The sequence below is a fragment of the Phytophthora cinnamomi genome, assembly GCF_018691715.1.
Source record: "Phytophthora cinnamomi strain GKB4 chromosome Unknown Contig39, whole genome shotgun sequence".
Taxonomy (NCBI): domain Eukaryota; phylum Oomycota; class Peronosporomycetes; order Peronosporales; family Peronosporaceae; genus Phytophthora; species Phytophthora cinnamomi.
The window spans coordinates 726698-748106 of record NW_027150972.1 but is presented as its reverse complement, the minus strand read 5'-3'; the positions used below and the strand labels follow the sequence as shown (position 1 = coordinate 748106).

At 57.0% G+C, this 21409-nt stretch overlaps 1 protein-coding gene across 1 annotated transcript; it reads left to right on the top strand.

Moving 5' to 3' along the window:
* Nucleotides 1-19405: 19405 nt before the first annotated feature.
* IUM83_10645 (uncharacterized protein) lies at nt 19406-20749 on the top strand (the record flags this gene model as incomplete). Its single annotated transcript, XM_067935159.1, has 1 exon — nt 19406-20749. The coding sequence occupies one exon, from the start codon at nt 19406-19408 to the stop codon at nt 20747-20749; it is 1344 nt and encodes a 447-aa protein (XP_067791539.1).
* Between the last annotated feature and the right edge of the window lie 660 nt (nt 20750-21409).

Below are 21409 nucleotides of genomic sequence, written 5' to 3'. Positions count from 1 at the left end.
TATTTCCTTGGAGTGAACCGTCAGTGGGGAAAGGAACGAACCGACGAGATTACATTTAGGATGGTGGTGCCAACAACGAGGGTCCAGGAGATTCTACAGAGCTACCATGACTCACTGGAGGGCGGACATCAAGGTATCGTCCGCACCTACCACCGAGTTAAGGCGGACTATTACTGGATCGGCCTGTTCGCTGATGTGGAGCGGCATGTGCGCTCGTGCCCGGACTCTAGCTCAAGTAAAGTCGTCCCACAATTCCGTGGGTATTCCAGGGAACATCCTAGCCGAGCGCCCGATGCAAATTGTATCGATGGACTTCGTTATACCTCTGCCGAGGAGTCGGCGAGGGAACACCACACTGTTGCTATTTGAGTGCGCATTCACGGGTTTTGTCATGGGTAAAACCATGGCCGACACTTAGCCCTCTGTGTGGTACAAGCATTCGAGGAGTGCGTCTACCGATGGTTCGGTGCGCCGGCGTTGATACGTCACGACTGTGACCCTCGCTTAATGAGTGAGGTCTTCCAAGCATTCACCGAGATGATGCAATCGAGGTCTCGGGCTACACTAAGCTATCGCAAATGGCCAGCAGGAACGCTCGGTTACGACCGTAATGCAGTCTGTGCGGGTGTATCCGGAGGACCCGCTCCAGCACGATTGGGACGAGATTGTGGAAAAGCTCAGCTTTGCTATCAACAATTCGCATGATGCTACAAGGAAGGACACCCCATTTTATCTCGTGCATGGTTGGGACGCTCGGTCGAGCCTTCGAGCGACATCGTCATCTCTTAAGCGAGGGCTTGGCCGGCCGTCCGACGCCCTAGCGTGGCGACGTGAAGTCAACCGACAACAAAAGATCGCCCTGGCTATGGCTAAAGAGTATCAGGTGACCGAGAAGGCTCGGCGTACTGAGAAGCATAACGCCATGCTGAGTGGACTGGAAAGGGCAGCCATGCCTGGGTCAGTACAGGACGACGTTTCCGACGGTGAGCGAGGAGTCGGCAGAACTGATGGAACCGACGAAGAGTCGGTGGCGAACTCTCTGTTCAAACCTGGTGATCGAGTGTGGTTATATATGGAACGCGTGAAACCTGGGCTGACAAAGGAACTTGCACATCGTTGGCATGGACCTTTCCGTGTCAAGAAAAAGGTCGGTGAGTATGCATATGAGTTGGAGCTGCCTGATCGAAGTGGATACCGATTCTACCCGGTGGAACATGTGTCGCAATTAAAAGCTGTGAGCGAATTCGGCGACCGACCGAGAACTCGGCTGACCCCAGAAGTCACCGAGCGATCGAGACTTGATTTTGACGAGGAGCTGCTGCCCGAGGCCAGCTGGGAGCCAGACCAGCTCGCTGGTGAGTACGAGGTGGAGGCGATCTTAGCCGATTGAGTTCCACTCTCGAACAGCACCGAGCGCTCGGTCAGAGAGTTTCTGGTGAAGTGGGCCGGTTACGACGAGCCCTCGTGGGAGCCAGCCGCCGACTTGTCTTGCGGCGATCTGCTGTACGACGACTTGCGCGAGAAACGCTGCGACCGACGGTTGCAGATGGTCTAAGTCGCTGACGAGGACTAGCTGCAAACCGTCGTGAATGATGAACTGCCGGTGGGGCGATGCAGCCCACCCAAGCAGACGAAAATGACTACTGCACCAAAATGATTGTATATTTACATGTAATTTCGAACGAGCTTACGAGTGGAGATTACGATTGGAGAGAGATAAGGAGACACGCAAAGATGATGAAAAGACGATTAGCGAAAGCCGGAGAGCTAGCTACCCTGACACTACAATCACTGAGAGACTCTGAGCTAACTACAGCCGCAAACATGAAAGTGGAAACGAGAGACCGAGGGCTCAAGGGTCCGAGCTAGAGGCGACCCGAGCGAGTACCGTGAGGCGCGCCTCTTGGGCCTCCCCGGTTCTGCGTTGAGCCTCCGACCCTCCAGCTTCCGGAGCGGAGCCACCGGCCGCGCGCTCGTCGTCGAAGACTTCGTCGCTTGGGTGCTCGGTCGGAGGAACTGCACGATCTTCCGAGCGAGGAGTGGCAGCTGGAGCCTCATCCGCGCGACCGTCGTGAGCGTCCACAGCCTCTCCAACCGAGCCTTGGGCCGACCGCTCAGTCGACACACCGCCGTGGGAACGCACAGACGCTCCCTCTTCAGCCTCCGAGCCCTCGGTTGCCGAGTCATGAGCTTCAGCAGGGGCCCTAGTAACCGGCGAATCGTGGAAGCGAGTGAACTTGCGAACCCACGGCTCGGTGACCAGCTTGGGGTCCAGCGAGGGATCGACAGTGACAGCAGACGCAACTTGTTGTAGGGTCATCCCACGGGGAACGAAAACCGGAACCGCTGGGTTGCAGGGAGCGAAGATGGTGTTGTAAGGATGCGCCGCAGGGGCATCCACCCAACAGTTCCGCCAGGGCTCGTGGCCATCCAGCTCCGTCACCTCGGTGCACCAGTCAGTAGTCGTAGGGGTCCACAGCAAATTATCCACCGAGTAAATAGAAACCGAGGGCTCGACCATGACTTCCGGGTGCAATGGATGCGCCCGTGCGAATCCGGGTAACACCGAGGCCACAGACGGTAGGGGGTCCGGAGGCGGAGACGATTGGCACGTCCATTCCGGTTGGAATGGTAGTTTGTCCAAGCTTCGAGCGCCTCGACGTAAGCGGAAGAACCCTCGCCGTGCTCTTCCGCAAGTTGCTGGAGCCATCGCTCGACAGCAGCCGGGGATATCCAATGCGAACGCTCGTACACAGCGATACCCAAGTCGTTCTTCTCGGTGGGGCCGACTGATCGGCCGTTGAACTGTCGCCAGAACTTGACCACCAACGGAAGGCCATCTGCCCGTATCGAAATGCGCTCGTCCGGCATGAACTCGGCGGCGCTGAACAAACAAGGATCGGCAGGGAGGCTCGCAAAGAATTGCTGGTACGGATGGGCCAAGTTCGGAGACCCCGACTGGAACGGAGGCGAACTTGGAACCTCGGCGTCCTCAAGCGTAGCTGGCGAGCTGGGCACTGAGTTCGTCGAGAAGTCAGACGGATGCGGCGAGGGATGCGCGTGGACCGAGCTGTCGGCGTCGACCTCAATGCCTTCCGGCGGTGACTGAGAACGAGAACCACTACTCGCCGTTGGAGGCCTGTCGGTCGGCCGAGTCTTCGTGCTTCCAATCCCGCCTCCACGTGAAGGAGACGATCCGTGCGGTGGCGACGAAGAGTCCTCGGTCGTGGGTTGCGACGAAGAGTCCTGGGCCATGGGTTGCGGAATAGTACCAGAATCTGGCCAAGACTTGGCTGCTGTCGCTGCTGCTTTAGCCCTCAGATCCACCGACGGCTTGTCAAGGCGAGAGGTACGCCTTGAACTTGGGACTTCGATGCCGCAGGCATCGGCGGGAGCTTGGTCTGAGACGATGGCTTCGCCGAGATCTTGGCTGAGCGATTCTAACGCTTGACTGACGGGACAGCAATGCCCTCGTCGTCCGACAGCTCGACCGAGGGGTCAGGCGGGATGCTGATGCGAGCCGTCTGCAGTGGCCCGGAGACACTTTGGGAGCGGGCGACGCTTGAGCTGGCAGTCGGCTCCGAGGAGATCGGGTGAGGACGCTTGGAGCCCACCGCGACCTCAGGCAATTGCAAGCCCAGCTCGTCGAGCTCTCCAAGCAACGAGAAAACCACGGGCGGAAGTGACGAGTCATCGGGGAGGTCGAGGCTGCACAAATTGGCTCGTTGAGCGTCTTGCTGGCGGAGGAATGTGTTAAACCTCTCCACCGCCTTCGTGTACGAAATTAGCCCCGACTTGAACCCCTCTCGGTCTTTCTTGATGACCGCCCGAAGTTCCCTGATCGAGCTCTCATACTTTGAGCACCGAGCCTTCAAGTTGTCAGACATCTCAGCGCTCTGCCGTAGTGCATTCACCGCGATGTCCATCTTGCGCGAAAGGAAGTCTCGCTGACTCGAAACTTTTCAGCGAGCTGATTGCGCTCGAACGAGGCTTGGTTGCAGAGCACCTCGAACTTGCGACGCTCATCGACTTCTCGGCGTAGCAGCGCATCACTGTACGTGAGCTGATCTTGGTAGTAACGAACCTCCGCCCGAAAGTCAGCCATCTCTGCGTCCCAGCCGGGGGCAGGCGACGGCGCATCTGGAGTCAATGCATTGATCACCGCGCCGAGGGTCTGGGCATCCTCCAGGCGCTGGTCAAGATCAGAGTCGAGGCGGAGCGGAGGATGACGCACCAAGCCCACCATGAGGTGGCCGAGGTCAGCGAAACGCTGCTCGGTGTGATCCTGCAGCTCTCGGACCATATTCTCGGCGGCGTCCCGGACTGCGTCTTCGAGAACATCGCGGCGAGGGTTCGGTGGGCGCCGAGAGGCCGCCTCCGCGACCTCACCCTCCTCGAGCCGGCAGTGCTGGGTTGTGTTGGACAAAATGCCGCCAGGCTCCACAAAGAACAAGGAGGCGAACCGTTGACGCGACCCGAACCCGCGGCCTCAGAGCACGTTGTCACCCCGCTGTGCGAATCAGAGGCGGGAGTTCGTGGCGAACGAGCCGGGGGGCTAGGGTTGGGCGCAGCACCACCTCTCGGTGGAGGGTCGCGCACAGGAAATGGCGGGAGACCTCGGGGTGTCCCGCTGTACGAGTCAGAGGCGGAAGTTGACCCCGCCAAGGCCTCAACCAACCTAGCCGTGAACTCAGAAGGGAAGGGCATGATGAATGCATTTGGGTCATACTGTGGTATGCAAAGCAGACATGGAAGATTAGCATGAGGAAACCAGCGAAGCTTCGAGACACCACATAACTTACCCTGAGAGCGCGGCCGAGAGCTTCCGACGTGAAGACCTGCCGCCCTTGCCGAGGGCTCGGTGGAGCAGACATGCTGGCAGTGATGACGTGCACCATGACGCTCACCACCTGACAGGCTCGAGTCGACGTGGGGTCGTTGTGAGATTGGGTTTTGACTGTGGAGTGGAGCCACCAGACCGAGGTCTAACGGCGTCGAGAGTTTGAGAGAAGATGGCCGAGGTCTCCTATTGGCTACTCACATTTACCGCGCCAGAGTGACAGGAAGCTAGTTAGTGACTGTGAGGCTCGGCGGGTCCTAATAAATTCTCGCCGTTCTCTCCGGATAGTCATAGTGGATACACCTTTTGCCTCCTATTAGGAATCCGGCCTTAGGACGAAGACTCGTCCGGTTGTAGGATTAGACCGAAAGCTCGGTCTATATTAGATATTTGTATAGACATTAGGGGTTAGTTATAGTCGAGGCCTCACCGCCTCTAACTATTAAATCAGAGCAGAATATTCCCCCCAAGCCATCAGGGTCAAGTCCGTCTACGGTAAGTCTAGCTAGCTTAGTGGTAGGGTCTGGATACGCTCGGCAGACGCGGGGTATGTCTGCCGGTGAGCTTAAGGTACAGTGACCGAGAGTTCGCCCTGGTAAAGCCAAGAGTGGATAGTGACGAGTGTTGGGAGGTAGAGAGTCCTCCCTGTACGTTTGTACGTTGTGGTGCGTGGCGTGGCCCCCCAGTGTATTTGACTCTTTGGCCGAGGTTTCACCTCGGCGCCCCTGTCAAAGGCCTTGACCGGCTCGGTACCCTTCCTTTCTGAGGGACCACAGTGGGTTTAGCGCGAAAGCGTTTATATTTACGCACCCCAGTCGTTGCTCCTGGCTGGCGGTGCATGTGTGTGGGCTCTACCTACCTGACCGATACTTCAACACAAGGCATATTTCCAGCCCGGTGTAAGGGATCGGACCTGGTCTTCAGGTTTAATCCCAACAATATTCGCCGACCTTTCGAGGGAAGCGTGTGTTGTTGGTAGGACTCGTCCCATTTGTCGAGGCTGAGGGACGAGGACTCGTAAAATCGTGAATTCCTACACGACATTGACATCGTCACGATACGCCAACCGGATGTGATAGTAAAGATCCGTCGTGACCCGACTAATTTGAGCGAGCTCGTAGTCGGGTCGGCGCGACAGTACGTCGGCAAGCACATTCAGCTTGCCTGGCTTGTACTCGACGCGGAAGTTGTATTCCGCGAAGAAGGACAGCCAGCGCGCGATCCGCTGGGATAGGTGCGGCGTGTTGACGGCTGTCCGCAGGGACACGTGGTCTGTATAGACAACAAAGGGCGTTGAGACCAGTAGGTGCACCCGGAACTTGACAAGGGCGTACTTCATTGCAAGTAGCTCTTTGTCGTGAACGGGGTAGTTCCATTCGGTAGCTCTAAGCCGCCTTGACTGGAACGACACGACCCATTCGTGGCCATTATCGTCGGCCTGTAGGAGCGCACAGCCAATGGCAAAGTCTGATGCATCACAGACGACGCTGAAAGGCTTCGTCTCTTCCGGCAGGGCCAGGACTGGGACGCACTCTAAGCTCGCTTTGATGTCGTCGAAGGCATCCTGGTGGTGACGCTCCCAGCGCCAGTCGGCATCCTTCTTCAGTAGATCCGACAATGGTCGTGCCAGACCGGCATAGCCAGCACTGTACTTGTGCAGGTATTTGGCGTGGCCCAACCACTGGCATAGATCTTTCTATGATCGGGGTTGCGGCCTAGCCGCAATGGCTTTCACCTTCTCCGGGTCCGCACGGACCCCAGCGCTGCTGACGAAGCAGCCAAAGACCTTAATCTTCTCAGCTGCAAACACGCACTTGTCGATGTTGGCGAACAGCTTGTTCACCCTCATGACTTCAAACACACGTCGGAGGTGCAAGCGATGCACCTCCATGGCCGTCTGGACTGCCTCGGCACGGCTGTGGACGAATGTGTCGTCAAAGTACGTCTGTGTGAACGCACGCAAAGGTCGGAACCGCTGTGTGACCAAGCGATTGAACGTTGCTGGGGCATTCGAGAGCCCCTGTGGCATTACCAGCCATTCCCAGAGCATACCACGCGGCGTGCTCACGGCCGTGAGCGGAATATCGCTCTCGCGCATCAGGATCTGGCGGTACCCATCCGCCAGATCCAGTGCAATGTGCACCCGGCCATGTTGTTGAGCAACACGTCCTTCCGCGGGATAGGTGTCTGCACTGGCACAGTCGCGCTGTTCAGCTTGTTATAAGCATGAACCAGACGCCACTTTCCGTTCGGCTTACGAACACAGAGGGTGGGCGTCGAGTTTCGACGACCCCAAAGAACATTTTGGACGCTGCTGCGCCCTGGCGGCCCTCGCGGGCGCTCCAGCTTCCGCTAGAGGTGGGAACATGACTCACCAAAGCTCTGTCAGAGCGCGGGGGACGGCTTGCCCCAATGGCCTTGCCGCGCCAATCGATCCAAGGCTCGTGTTTCTCTAACCACGGCATGCCAAAGATCGAGTCGTACTTGTCCATGTCTAGGACCACGAACGGCTCCTTGCTGTCAAAACCTTCGAACTTGACCCAGGTCCATGTGGACCCGAGGTACGTCTACCACTGTACCGTGGGCTAGCCTGACGGAGACCAGTCCGTTGCCTTTGCTGTCACGTAGAGCATCGGCATACCAGTCGCGGTTGCGCGCGACTGTCTGGTGGCGCGCAAAATTCTTTGACGCCCCGGAATCGATCAAGATTCTCAAGGGACGGTCGTATCCCGGTACGCTCGCGTGCACCACGAGCAGCCTATCCCTGCCCTTCTCCGCTTCGAGAGTGCATAGACTCTCAGGGGCTAAGTCCCCATGGCGTGCGCCACCCGCACGCCCCTCATGAAGACTTAAAAACTCTCCAGTTGGGCGCCCCGTGTAGTGGGTCTAACTTGACTCACTACTTTAGCTTACACGTTGCGTAACGTGTATGAGGAAGCGTAAGTACTTAGTAATTAATTAGGTTAATTATATTTGAATACACAAATATAAGTTAACTTAGACAAGACTCCAAGTAGCTAGTTTAAGGTAAAATGAGAACTGTATTGTTTGTAAATTGATCTTCCTCTAAAATCTGCTAAAAACTGTTTATCATCTATGAAAGGGTTGGCAGCGGCTGGCTGTCAGAGCCCCGCCAATATGCATGTCTCTGATTGGTAGAAAGATGCTGCTTTCTACCAATAGGATCTTTGGGTAGGTGTGGACCACTCACTGTGGTGGTCCACTTCAATGTATCCATCGGTGTGTCTTACACCAATGTGAGGAAGTATCCAAAACGTCTAACAGATAACCTATCTGTTAAATTCACATGTGGCTTGCAGCCACTTGTACGTGTAACCCCGTTACACCATCCCCCCTTAAGGTTACACGCGTGGGGTCTCCGCACGTCAATCTTCTGAATTGACCATTCGTCAATTCTCCGCGTTTGGAGAAGAAACCCGCGCTCATTCAACGATGAGCGCGCCACAGAAGAAGACCTCGAAGTCGGTGGGGAGTCATCTCTCCATCAACGACTACTTCGAGCGTCAGAAGGCGAAGTACGGCGACCTCGTCGACTTCGACGACGACGATGAAGACATGGAGGGCGAGGAGGACTCGCCCTCAAAGCGTAAAGACTCAGTGTCGAGCGAATCGCTCGACCCTCACGCCAAGAACGTTCGCCCGCGTGAAGGGGACGAATCGGACGCTTCGAGTTCGAAGCGTTCGCGTACTGAGAGCGATACCCCACTCGCTTCCGCTGGGGCTCTCAGTACTCCGCGCGCTGCTGCTGCAGCGCGTGATGTCAAAGCTCAAGGCTCTCCGCGCGCTGCGCCTGCAGCGCGCGATCCATGGATGCCGTCCGCGTCCGAGATCGCGGACCGGTATGGGAACTCGGTACCTCCGAATGAGGTGCCGCTGTACGTATGCAGCGCCATCATAGATGACGCTGGGGCTGCCGAACTGTACTTTGATGCGGAAACGCATCAAAGGCGCGATTACTACATCGGACTCTTTCATGAGCTCCGATGGTTTCAAAGCAAGAAGACCTCTTCTCGCAGCAAAGTGCCCGAATGGCAGGCACTTTGTCAAAGTTGGAACGCCTTTGTTGAGAACTTCAACAAGAGGCCGAGTGCTTACCGTGATCGGATTAAGCAAGCGCGTGATCGCTTCGAGACGTACTCGAAGCGTGGAAAGCTGGAGCAACTTCGTGTTGCTGCTGAGGAGGCAAATGTGCCGTGCGCTGTGCCCGAGGGCTTTCAGTGCACGAAGTGCTTCCCAGGCGCGTTCCGCTTTAGCGACCGCGACCTGAACGGGTACACGTCGTTCCGTGTGCCCGAGAGTCCCAAAGAGCTCCGTGCTAAGTTCTTAGCACGTGAGGGTTCGGGCGCTGGCGATGATCGCAGCGCTCGTGTTACTTCCGCTGCGCCAGCGTGTACTGCTCCTCGTACGCTCTCACCATTTCCGGAACGTCCTCCAGCAAGACGTTCCGCGGCTCCCATGTATCTTGATGGGGAGGAAATCCTCTCCAACGAATACGAAAACGAGCCCCTTGAGGGTTCGTTTTCGGGATACTATGGTCAACAATCCGCTCAACAATCCAGCGGGTTGAGCCGCGGGCGTCACGGATCGGCGGTGGCGGGGGTGGGAACACGCCGCGGGTATGACCAGCCCCGGGCTGATCAGTATGCGCCTCTCCACGACCGGGTGACCGTCGTGGAGCGTTTGCAGGGCGCTGAGTTCGCCGCCCTGAAACAGGAGCTGGCGAACCAGAAGGCCCAAGTCGCGGCGGTCTCGCAGACCGCCTCGAATATCCAGGTCGAGTTGGGGACCCAGATGAAGGGGTTGCTCCAGCGCGTCCGCGCGCTGGAGGAGAGGTTGCTCGTCGCCGAGGCCAAGTCCTCCGCTTCTGCCTCGGCTCCTGCCGAGGCTTCGGGTCAGCCGAGCTATATGGCTCGTGCTGCAGGTATGGCTTCAGCCGTCCGACGTAAAAGGTCGGATGGAGGCGCATGCTAGACGGTATGTCTAGCGTGTATGCGTTGCCGTGCCTTGCCAACACAGTGAACGGCCCGATGAAGCGCGGAGCAAGCAAGCTTTCTCCGAAATCCGAAACTGCATGTCTAGGCAGGTTTTGCGTAGCTAACAAAACTAATGAACCAACTTTAAATTCATTTGTGTTGCCTCTGCCCGCATTGTCTGCGTTCAGCTTCTGTTGATCAACAGAAGCTGCTATTGTGTCTTGGACAAACTGAATCACGGCTTGTCTTTTGGTGATGAAACTGATTGCATCCGAGCTGAAGTCATTCAGCCCGCTCTCCGCTAGAGGCCCGGCCTCTGCGTGGTTCTTTGCGGTGTCTGCGCCCTGCGCAGACCCGTGGTCGTTGGCCTTGTTGTTGGGGGAGTCTGCGCCCTGCGCAGACTCATGTGGTTTGTCCATGGTTGCAGCTGACACTGTGCAAATGTCAGCGGTTTTCTGCGGCTGCTGTATTGCAGTCGTAGATCCTCCCCCACTTAAAGTGGGAGCCATCACTCCGAGTAAACTCGGTAGGCGTGGATGCCGCATGGCATTCACGTAGAACGGTGTATGCCCGGTCGAGGCATGCACTGAGTTGTTGATGGCAAACTCTGCCATCGATAAGCACTCGCTCCAGTATTGGAACGAGTGAGCGTAGCTCTTCAACATATCGACGAGCACGCGATTCACGCGCTCGGTTTGACCGTCCGTCTGCGGATGATCCGCAGTCGACATGGAAAGCTGGCTCCCATGAAGTGTAAACACTTCTTGCCACAGGTGCGCTGTGAAGCGCGGGTCTCTGTCCGACACGATGTCGGACGGCATGCCATGGTGTTTGAACACCATGTCGACGAGCAGACGGGCCGTCTACTTCGCGGTCACCTCTGCTGGCACCGCAGCAAGATGTACCATCTTGCTGAAGCGGTCGACAAAGACCACAACACCGGTGTTCCCTCCGCTATCCGGGGGAAGGCCAAAGATGAAGTCCAAAGACATGGACTTCCAACACTCCGACGGAGTCGGTAGTGATTGCAGTGGAGCCTGCGCGAATGGCGCAGGCTTTACGCGTTGACATACCTCGCGAGCACGGATGTACTTGCGCACCCACTTATACTGGTGGTGCCAGTAGAAGTCGCGCGTGAGAAGGACGTAAGTCTTCTCACGTCCGAGATGTCCCGCAGTCGGGGCATCATGATACTCGTACATGATCCTGAGTCGCAGGTCATGGTCATTTGGCACGACAACGCGATCCGCGTTGTCGTCGACTGCATTGTAAAGCAGTAGTCCGTCGTGCACACGAAAGCGGTGTGCACGCGCTCGAAGGTGCTTGGGCAGCTTCTGACGGGACTTGTCAGAAGGCGCTGTGCCATAGGCCAGCAAGAGTTTCGCGTCCGCGTCGTGCGCGTACGAGGCCTTCACATCATCCAACAGGGACGATGTGGGTTTGCTCGATCGCATGACGTCAATGGCATTGACGTCAGCAGCTTCCGCGTAGTCCGGCCGACGTGATAACGCGTCGGCCACCACATTCAATCTTCCGGGTTTGTATTCGACCCGGAAGTTATACTCCGCAAAGAATGAGAACCACCTCGCCATTCTTTGTGATATGTGTGGCGACTTCACTGCGGTGCGCAGTGATGCATGGTCGGTGTAGACCACAAATGGTCTACTTCCAAGCAAATACACTCGGAACTTTGCGAGTGCGTACTTCATGGCAAGGAGTTCCTTGTCATGCACCGGATAGTTGCGCTCAGCTGGTTTCAGCTGACGCGATTGGTAGTAGACGACACGATCACGGCCCTCGTGATCGTGCTGCATCAACGCGCATCCGATTGCAAAGTCGGATGCGTCACATACGACGTGAAATGGACGATCTTGGTCGGCTACTGCCAAGATCGGTGCCTCAGTCAAGCCCCGCTTGACTGCATCGAATGCCTTTTGGCAATCGGGTGTCCAATTCCACACAGCTTCTTTCTTAAGAAGTTGTGACAGCGGGCGGATCTTGCCCGCATAATCCTCCACGTACTTGCACAAGTACGTGGCCAAGCCAAGGAACTGCCTCAGTTCCTTGACACTTGAAGGCGTTGGCCATTCATTTATCACTCTGACCTTTTCCGGGTCAGGGCGAACACCATTCTTCCCTACGAGACACCCGAGGACGGGTATCTCGCTCGCCCCGAAGATACACTTCTTCAGGTTCGCGTAGAGCTTATGTGTTCTCATAAGCTCAAGTAGCTTCCGGAGATGCACCCTGTGCATCTCTACGTCGGTCTTCCCGTCCACAGCCCGGCTGTGGATGAACACATCATCGAAGTAGCTCGGTGCGAAGTCGCGCACCGAGCGCAACAAGTGCGTCACGCACCTGTTGAAAGTCGCAGGGGCATTCTTAAGCCCCTGTGGCATTACTAGCCATTCCCAGAGCATGCCGCTTGGCGTGCTCACTGCCGTGAGAGGGATATCGCTCTCACGCATTAGGATTTGATAGAATCCATCTCGCAAGTCGAGAGCACTGTAAACGGTGCTCCCGGTCATCGAATCGATGATAACATCTTTTCGCGGTATCGGCGTCTGCGCCGGTACCGTCGCATCGTTCAGCTTGTTGTAGGCATGAACGATGCGCCATCCTCCCTGTGGCTTCTTGACACAGAACGTCGAAGCACTGTGCGGGGACTTTGATTCCCGCACTTGTCCTGCTTTACGACGACTTTCAAAGAAGTCGTCGATCGCTTTCACTTGCTCTCGCGGCAGTGGCCACTGCCGCGTGACACAGTACTTCGTGCCAGGCACGAGATCAATCTCGTGCTGAATGCCCTTATCCTGCGGAAGCTCCGCAGGAATGTCTTCCGGGAGTACGTCTTTGTACTCCCTCAACAATTCGTAATAGGGACTCGACTTCAGCGAGTCCCAACCTTGTTCCTCGAAGCGCTCTCGCTTCGTCTTCGCACTGAGAGTGTCTCCACTCTCAGTGGTACTTCCCATGAAGAGCTGCCTCAGCTCTTCGCTCTCGCTCGCCGTTCTTTCACTGTCCGAAAGAACGCAGACTTGCTCGATGCGTCCATCGTGCAAGTCGCGCGTGAAGCGCTTCCAGCTCATGGCTGGAAGCGAAGTCAACTCCGACGCCGTCGTCGGAGGACTAGCGAGTTCCATGTCACGATACTGGAATCCAATATCGGTGCGCGTCAAGACGCTTAGCGTCTTGACATTCGGCGTCACCACCGCAGTCTGCCCAGCAAACTGCTCTTGTTGCGTCTCGGTCCCGGACCGAGACTTGCGCAGCGTTTTCCGCTTGCGCCGTCTTCTTGTTGTGCGGAGCCGGGCTCCGCACAGTTGTTCTTCTGGTCCAGGCCCGGCCGTGGACAGTTGTTCGCCGGCGGACCCTGTCCGCGGGCGCGCGGTATCAAGCCCGGCTTGACCGCATGGCGCTTCGTCGTGCAGCCCGGCTGCACGACAGCATGCAAATTGCGTCAGTGCGGTACGTTTGCAACCGTCCGCACTGTTTGCAGCGTCAACTCCCGGAGTTGACACGCCTTCGTCACCTCGACGCCATTCATTGGCGGAGCCCCTCATGACCGAGGGTGCGTCGGCTCCCGGAGCCGACACATCGTTGTCGACCTGACCGCTTCGGGTCAGGGACTGTCCCTTACACGCTTGAACGTGGGTGTTGGTTCCCGGAACCAGCACATCTTTTTCTTCCGACGTCGGCAGCATTGCCGACGTGGGTCTCACTTGTGCGCGCCCTCGCGCACTTCTTGGGCACTCCGGGACAGCAACATAAAGCGCTGTCTCGATTGGTGAGCCGCGCGCACCTGTTGGTGCGTGCGCTGCGGTAACAGGGCCATCGCTCTCAGTTCCGCTGTCGCGTCCGAAGCGCACGAGCGTGCGCTTCTTCCAGTCTATCACCGGATCATGCCGTGCAAGCCACGGCATGCCCATTACTACGTCGAACTGATCGTCCAGGTCCAGGACGATAAAGTGTTCGACAAACACTCGTTGTTTGTACGAGAAGCGCACGTTCACGACGCGCTTCTCGGTCTTCACGATGGCACCTGTTGCCAGTCGTACCTCCAGAAGACTTCGAGGTGTATCTACCTCCTCGAAGTCAAGTCTCGACAGGCTTCGTAGTCGAACAAAGTTGCTCGACGCGCCTGAATCTACCAAAGCTCGAAGAGAGTCACTCGTTCTCTTCGAGTAAACCTTCAAGATGACTAGGTTCGGCCTGTCATCTTGTTTCTTGCAGTGAGAGCTGGTCTCACTGGGGGCTGCAGTCCTCAGTGTCGCGTGCCCGATGTCGGCACGCGTGACTGCATTACCAGTAGGGCGCCCCGCGCCTACTGGATGTTCGCGTTTTTTGTTGGTCCGCGGCGATGCCTAGCATCGCCACGACGGCCACCTCCAGGGGGCATGGGAGCTGTGCACTCCCGTGCAAAGTGACCGATCCTTCCGCAACGGAAGCATCGCACGTTACCTCCCTGCTGCTGGTAACCAGCAGTTGTTGCATTCGAGAGGTCCATTGGTTCTGGACCTCCCGGCCTCGCTACCGGGCGCGGTTGCGGCCTCGGCACGTTCACATGCAGTTTAGCCTGCCGCAGGCTAAACTCTTCTTGCATGGCAAGGGCGATTGCAGCTTCGAGAGTACTCGGATACTCCCAGAAGAGATAGGTCTTCACGGGCCCATCTCTAAGTCCTTCATGAACGTGACGACCTTAGTCGCCTCGTCAATTGGATTGATCACGGTATTTGAGACCAAGTATCGTGCGCGCTGCGCGTAAGCATGATCGTCATGCTTACCCTGCTGAAGGTCGAGGAACTCCGCCCTCGACCGGAACTCGTTTTGCGGGGGCTCAAACGCTTGTCTGAGCTCCTCTTTGAATACCTCGTACGTGCTGAAGCACGTAGGATCGGAGAGTCGGCGTCCATACGCCCAACTCCTTGCGTGTCCGCCAAGGCAGGACATGGCGAACGCGACCTTCGACAGCGGGTCGACGATGCGTCGAACCGCTATGGCTGTGTCGAGTTCGACAAGCCATCGGAGGAGAGGCTCGCCCTCTCTTCCTACATAATTGCTCACGCTCAATTTCAGTGATTGAGCACGCGGTGTCGTCCCTGACGACGCCGTCACCGAGGAAGCAGCATCACGCTGCTCCTTCATGATGAACCCCAGAGCAACACCATGTTGCTCTGTCGGCGATAGCGTACGCAGCATCGTAGCTATCGCCGCTTCTCCAATGACTGTTGACAGTCGTTGGAGGGCTTCCCACTCTGGATCTGACAGGTGGGGGCAGTCAGCGCGTGCAACATGCGTTGCAGGCGTGTTGGAGCTCTCCATGGGCACCTCCGTGCTCATGGGGTTCTCGGCTCCGCGTTCGTACACCTCGTACGAACGTCAAGCAATCGGTCGTTGGACGAACTACAAAGTGCTACCAGGTGTAGTGGGTCTAACTTGACTCACTACTTTAGCTTACACGTTGCGCTACGTGTATGAGGAAGCGTAAGTACTTAGTAATTACTTCGGTTAATTATATTTGAATACACAAATATAAGTTAAATCAGATAAGACTCCAAGTGACTTAGATTAGGTAAGATGAGAACTGTATTTGTTTGTAAATTGATCTTCCTTCTAAAACTGCTAAAAACTGTTTATCATCTATGAAAGGGGTTGACAGCGGCTGGCTGTCAGAGCCCCGCCAATATGCACGTCTCTAATTGGTAGAAAGATGCTGCTTTCTACCAATAGGATCTTTGGGTAGGTGTGGACCACTCACTGTGGTGGTCCACTTCAATGTATCCATCGGTGTGTCTTACACCAATGTGAGGAAGTATCCAAAACGTCTAACAGATAACCTATCTGTTAAATTCACATGTGGCTTGCAGCCACTTGTACGTGTAACCCCGTTACAACTATAGCGTTCTCTTGAGGGCTGTACGGGTTTGTAGAACGCGGCCCGATGGCGTGGTCGCTGCAGAACTCCTCGATCTCGCTGTTCACGAACTCTCCTCCTCTATCCGAGAAGACTGTCTTGATCTTGCACTTCGGGAACTGGATCTCTACTTTGCGAATGAGAGCCTTGACCATCTCAGTTGGTGGATCCTTGGTCTTAAGCAGATATCCCACTTGTACCTTGTAGCCTCATCTACTACGAGAAGAAACTGATTTGACTTTGCAACTGTGTCGACTCCGACACTGCAGAGATCGACGCTCAGCTTCTCCAGCCGCTTCGCTGAGCGGGTTGGACCTCTCGAATAACTCATACGCTTGGTCTTCGACTCAACACAAGGAATGCATTCGTAGTGGGCAAACTGTTGCTGCTGGAATTGAATCCCAAAGTTATAGGCCTGGCCTGCCATAGTCTTGATCGTGTCCATGCCTACATGTCCGAGGCGATTGTGCAGCAGCGCCATAGGGTTCTCGACGCTGCGAGATGAGACGCTCAGCACAGGCTTGCTCTGACGCGGAGTCCACATGCGGTACATCCCGCGATCGTACTGGAACTTCAGCTTCAGCGAGTCCTTGACGAGCCACGTGATCGTCTGGTCGCGCGAGACACGTAGCTTGAAGCCGCAAGTGAATTGCATGTACGTCTGGAGATCAAGTTGTAGGGCGCAGACTTGGAGTAGCTGACGTTCTCGAGAAAGCGCTCCTCTTCCTTGCCAGTGTGCTCGTTCATCACCATCATGTGGGCAGTGCCCACGTTCGCACGTTCCGTTGTACCGTTGCCGAACTGCACCTCGGAGACCGTGTCCTCGTGCAGCTCCGTGAACATGGTCAGGTCGCTGGAGACACTGGTCTGTGCTCCGCTGTCCAGGATCCACTCAATCATGTCACCCGACGCGCGCTGTGCGTTCATACTGCCTCGCACCGCTAGCACAGCGCCACGTTGGCTGCTGTTCATCGACACTGTCTTCTTCACTATCACCACTGACATCATGCTACGCGCTGGCTCTCGGTCCCCGCTGCCCGAGTTGCTCCCACGCTCGGGGCACTCGGGGTCGTTTCGCCAATGCCCCTGCCGGCCACAAGCATTGCCGTTGGACTTGATCTTGCGCTAGGCAAGATCCTCGCTGCCACGCGAGGACCTCTTGCTATTCTGGAGCTTGTTCTGCCCACGGGGCGAGAGATTGCTATTGGGGCTGCGTGGGCTGCTGCTCTGGTTGCTGCGGGCGTTGTTGCCTCTGGCGTAGCTGGAGCTGCGACGTCCTCCCCCACGGCGGCTGCTTCCAGAGCTGTTATGCACGAGTGCGACACCTTGCTGGACGACACGTCCATCACGCCCTTGCTGACGTTCTGCTTGCTGGCGTTCATGCTCAGCGAGTCGAAGTCGTTCGATCGCTTGCTCCCAGGAGATGCTCTCGCCACGGGCGAGACGCACCTCGTGCTCGTTGACGACAGCCGGGTAGACGCCCACGGTGTTCGACAGCAGGACGGAGACCGCCTCCGCCCCAGGCAACTGCTGGTTCGCACGGCGTAGTTGGTGCTTGAAGTCGTCCAAGTCCTTGATATATTTGTCGAGCCGCTCGTTGCGCTGCAACCAGCGGTTCAGCATGTCGCGCTTCAGAAACACCACGTTGACGCCGGGGTGGTTGTCGAAGTGGTCAGCAAGCGTGCGCCACAGCAGGAGCGGGTCTGCTCTCTCGATCACGTTCGAGAAGCGGCTTTGCATGTCCTCGCTGAGGGCCATGACAATCTCTATCAGGGCGACGTGAAGTCGTTGTTGAAAGCACCGTCGTTGCACATCGTTGCGCCGATCCTCGATGTGCTCAGCGGAGGTAGCAAGCTGGAGGTGTCGAGAATCGTGCACATCTCGGCCCTCCATGTCTTGTAGTTGTCGTTGTTGAGTCGCGCGTTCGGCGCGACGTGGTTGCTTGCGTTCATGCACCGCGTGCAGCGGTGCTGGCCTCCCATGTTCGTCTCTCCCTCGGCGGAGTCCGCCACGAAGTCAATCGGCGCGGCCTCAACAGCTGCTGTCGCTGACAGAGCAAACACGGGGGTACTTGGGTGCTGCGCTGCAGTGGCCCGGGAGGTTGCTTGGCAGCACGGCGGCGGCTCCTTGCGCTGCTGGAGAGGCGGCGGTGCGTGCACTTGGCAGCTCGCCCAGATGCCCGCTGGCGTTGGCGGAGCTATTGTATGCCGGGAAGTCCTCCGCGGCGGGGTCCCCTCGGCGCGATCCGTACGGCGTCAGGACGTGCTGTACTCGGGGCTCTGGCTGGGTACCGGCGGATTCTCGAATGAGCTGTCGCTGGGGAGGCGGCGTCGCCTCTGCGACGGGAACATTCCTCGCCCTTTGCTGATCTGTCAGAAGTGCCAACATTGACCCAAACTGACCCAGTAGACCTTCCAGCTGGCTCTCCAGACGTGTGTAGTACGGCAATCCGGCAGCAGGCGCTGCTGCAACTATTCGCTGGGCTCTGGTGACGGCAAGTGCTGCGGACTTGACGAGTCCCTTCTTGGGCTCATAACCTGAGAGGTGGTGTAACCCCTCGTACTACGGGTTTGCACCATAGAGGTAGATAGATGCGTTAACACCGTTAGATGCGGAACTCACTCCTGTAGGGAGAAAAGACTGGTGCCCGGGTTGCGCGCTGCGCAAACTCTCTAGAAGTGACGTTGCCCCCACCGCCACCAGCCAAAAACCCAGAGCTTGTATTATCGTTAGTATACAGCAACCAATAACTAGAGCTTAGTATGTGGGCACTGGCAGCTACTCGTCCGCTGGACAAGTGCTGCTGCAAGTATGCAGTGCATGGTGCACCCGCGCTGCAGGTGCGGAGCTGGGGCGCTGCCCTGTCTCTGCCATTGCACTTCACCCCCTCTCGGCCTCTTAGCTGCGTGGTAAGAACTCTCCGGTTGGTGACGAGTCCGTTCTTCTTCGTTGGTGAAAGCGAAGTGAATGTCTTGGTTATTTTCACTCTTTTTACAGTGATTTTTTATTTTTACTTTGTGAAATAGCCAAAATCCTTAGTTAGAATCCCTCGCCCTCCCTCCCCCCCCCCCCCCCCCCACACACACACACACAAACACACGACAATTTGCGCCCGTCTCGAGGATTTGCGTCCCACTGCGATCATTTTCGCGCTGATGGAAGCGCCAGTCGCAGACCACCATCATCACGACGGCTTCGGGTGGTCCCTCCCCTACGGAGACCAAGCTCTTATGCGAGGCCTTTGACAGCGCCAAGGTGTCTTCCTGTGTCTAAATGCCCTCAGACTCGGAGGAACTCTGAGTCAGAGTTTCTTCCCCGGTCCTTCCTGATCCCACGCCTCGCAGTCTCCGTTCACTTCTCCATGTACCAGGAGGGCACCATCTGCCAGGTCAAGTCATGTTCCGCTGCGTCTTGCTGGCCAAGTCTCAGCCGTTTTGTCCTCGTGTCGTGCCGTCGTGCGCAGTGACGTCTTGTCCAGCGTCACAAAGCCGTAACCCGCGGATGCAACACCAGTCTCCCTCCCTCCCTCCTGCCTCTCCTCTGCCTGCAAGGTCACGACGCCCTTGAACCTTCACAGAGCCGCACTGCAGTGCAGTTTAGCATTTTCGTATTGGCGGAGACGCTCGAAGGGTATCAGCTCACCACTATTGCTCGACAATGGGGAGGTCCAAGGTGCCGCCCAACGTGTTCGCCCCGCTGAAGCTCTCGACGGCGGAGAAGCAGGCCATCGTCGACTACACGGACGAACTGGTAGCTGAAACACTGTTGTCCAGCGAAAAGTTCATCGCGCGCCACCGGAAGCTCAACCCGGAGCGGTGGAAGTACGTCAAGACGCAGGATCACCTGCACGTGTATCGCTCTCGTCGCCGCAAGAGTTCGGCAGAGGCGCTGGAGCCTCCGCAGCTCGTGGCGCTGTCCGAAATGAGCAGCGGCAGCTTCGCGTCGTCCGACAGCCTTGGCGCGTCACGGGTCAAGGCCTCGACGAGCTCGGGAGGTTCTGGTGCGAGTCACCGTCACGACGCCGACTACCTCACGGACAGGTCTCTGCTAGAGCGTGCGCGGCCTGACCGGGTGCCACTCATCGTCGTCACGGGCAAGATGGAGGGCACGGTGGAGGACGCAGCGTTCGGTGCATTGGCAGACAACGAAGCGCGCTGGAGACTGAGAGACGCCTACATTGGGGACGAGTACGACGACCAGAAGATCTTAGCCACGCTCGAGGCGCCGTCAGAGGGGGATCCGTTCCGCTTCCTCGGCGTGAAGTGGGCGACGAAAACTATGGGCACGTTCATCACCCAGCGCGACATGGTGTACGTCGAGTCGACGGGCATCGCCCGGGACTCGAACGGAGAGAAGGTGGCCTTCATGCTCATGCACAGCTACGCACTGGATCGTGTGCCGGAGCTGTCGGAGTTCGGCGTGATTCGCGCCCGCGTGTCCTCGTGCGTTATTATGCGATCGCATTCGGAGCGAACGGTGGAGGTCTTTTGCAGAGCTTTCAACGACATGGGCGGCGACATCATGGAGGGCGTGACGATCAACATCTTCAAGGAGACGTTGCTGGCTGTGGGCGGACTCGTGCAGTGCGCATACGTCAAGAAGCTCAAGTGGCAGATGAGCGCTCGAGAGCGCGAGGCGAGAGAACACGCTACGACGCTGGCAGCCCAGAGCCACGCCCCGACGCATTGCGCTGGCTGTCACCACTCGCTCAGCAAGTTCGGTCGCCTCATTCAGACAGGAGCAGCGTGCCAGGTCTGCCGCCGGGTCTTCTGCAGCAAATGCACGGTCGTCAAGAAGGTGGGCGTGGATATTGGTAGCGCCAGCAGCATCACGGAGAAGAACATGGACTTCTGCCAAGAATGTGTAGCGTTAGCCATGAAGATTTCGGCGTGGAGCGTGGCTCTGGAGACGATGCCGAAGCGAGGAGGCAACCACAGCACTCTATCCTCTTCGATGACGAAGTCGCTGACTAAGTCCATGTCCACTTCAAGTTCTGGGTAAAGGCCAGAGTGCAACTATGTTAGCGGTAGATACTTATGATAGTCGCGAGTCCAAAATGCGTGAAACACGAAGGTGAGTAAGTTGCTGAGAATGTAAGCCTTATTGCACCTGTTATGGTGTATGGACATCTACTGTGCGTGAACACAGTTCGTCAATTCGTATATCCACATTATCGTTTGATGAGCAACGCTCGACGCCCGCCTTAGAGCCAAGCTGTAACGAAGCTAATACATGTAAACATCTTCGCTGTCGCTTTGTAAGAACACCGGGAGGTTGGGTCCGCCATCCGGACTATAGGGAACGTGGTTGCGTCTGCGTATTAATATTGGGCACGGCCCGAGCCGCGCGGCACACTCAGACACTACGCGCGCCACCTGCTGTGATAAGATTGAAACTAGTGGGTCTGCACGATCAATCAATCTTATCGAGACGTGAAGAACGCACTTTCGCGTCGTCGATCCACTTACAAAGGCGTCGATGCCGTGGATATGCTTGGTGCCTGCACAGATGGAGATGGCGCGCTTTCCTTAACAGCAACATCGCATACCAGCCGGCTTGTTCGTAGCACCACGCACCGTCCTTCGTAGCGGTGCACCTCGAAATGCATGAGTCACTCCTGAATCTCCTCTCCTCGACGTGCAGTAACTCGGAAAGGATGGA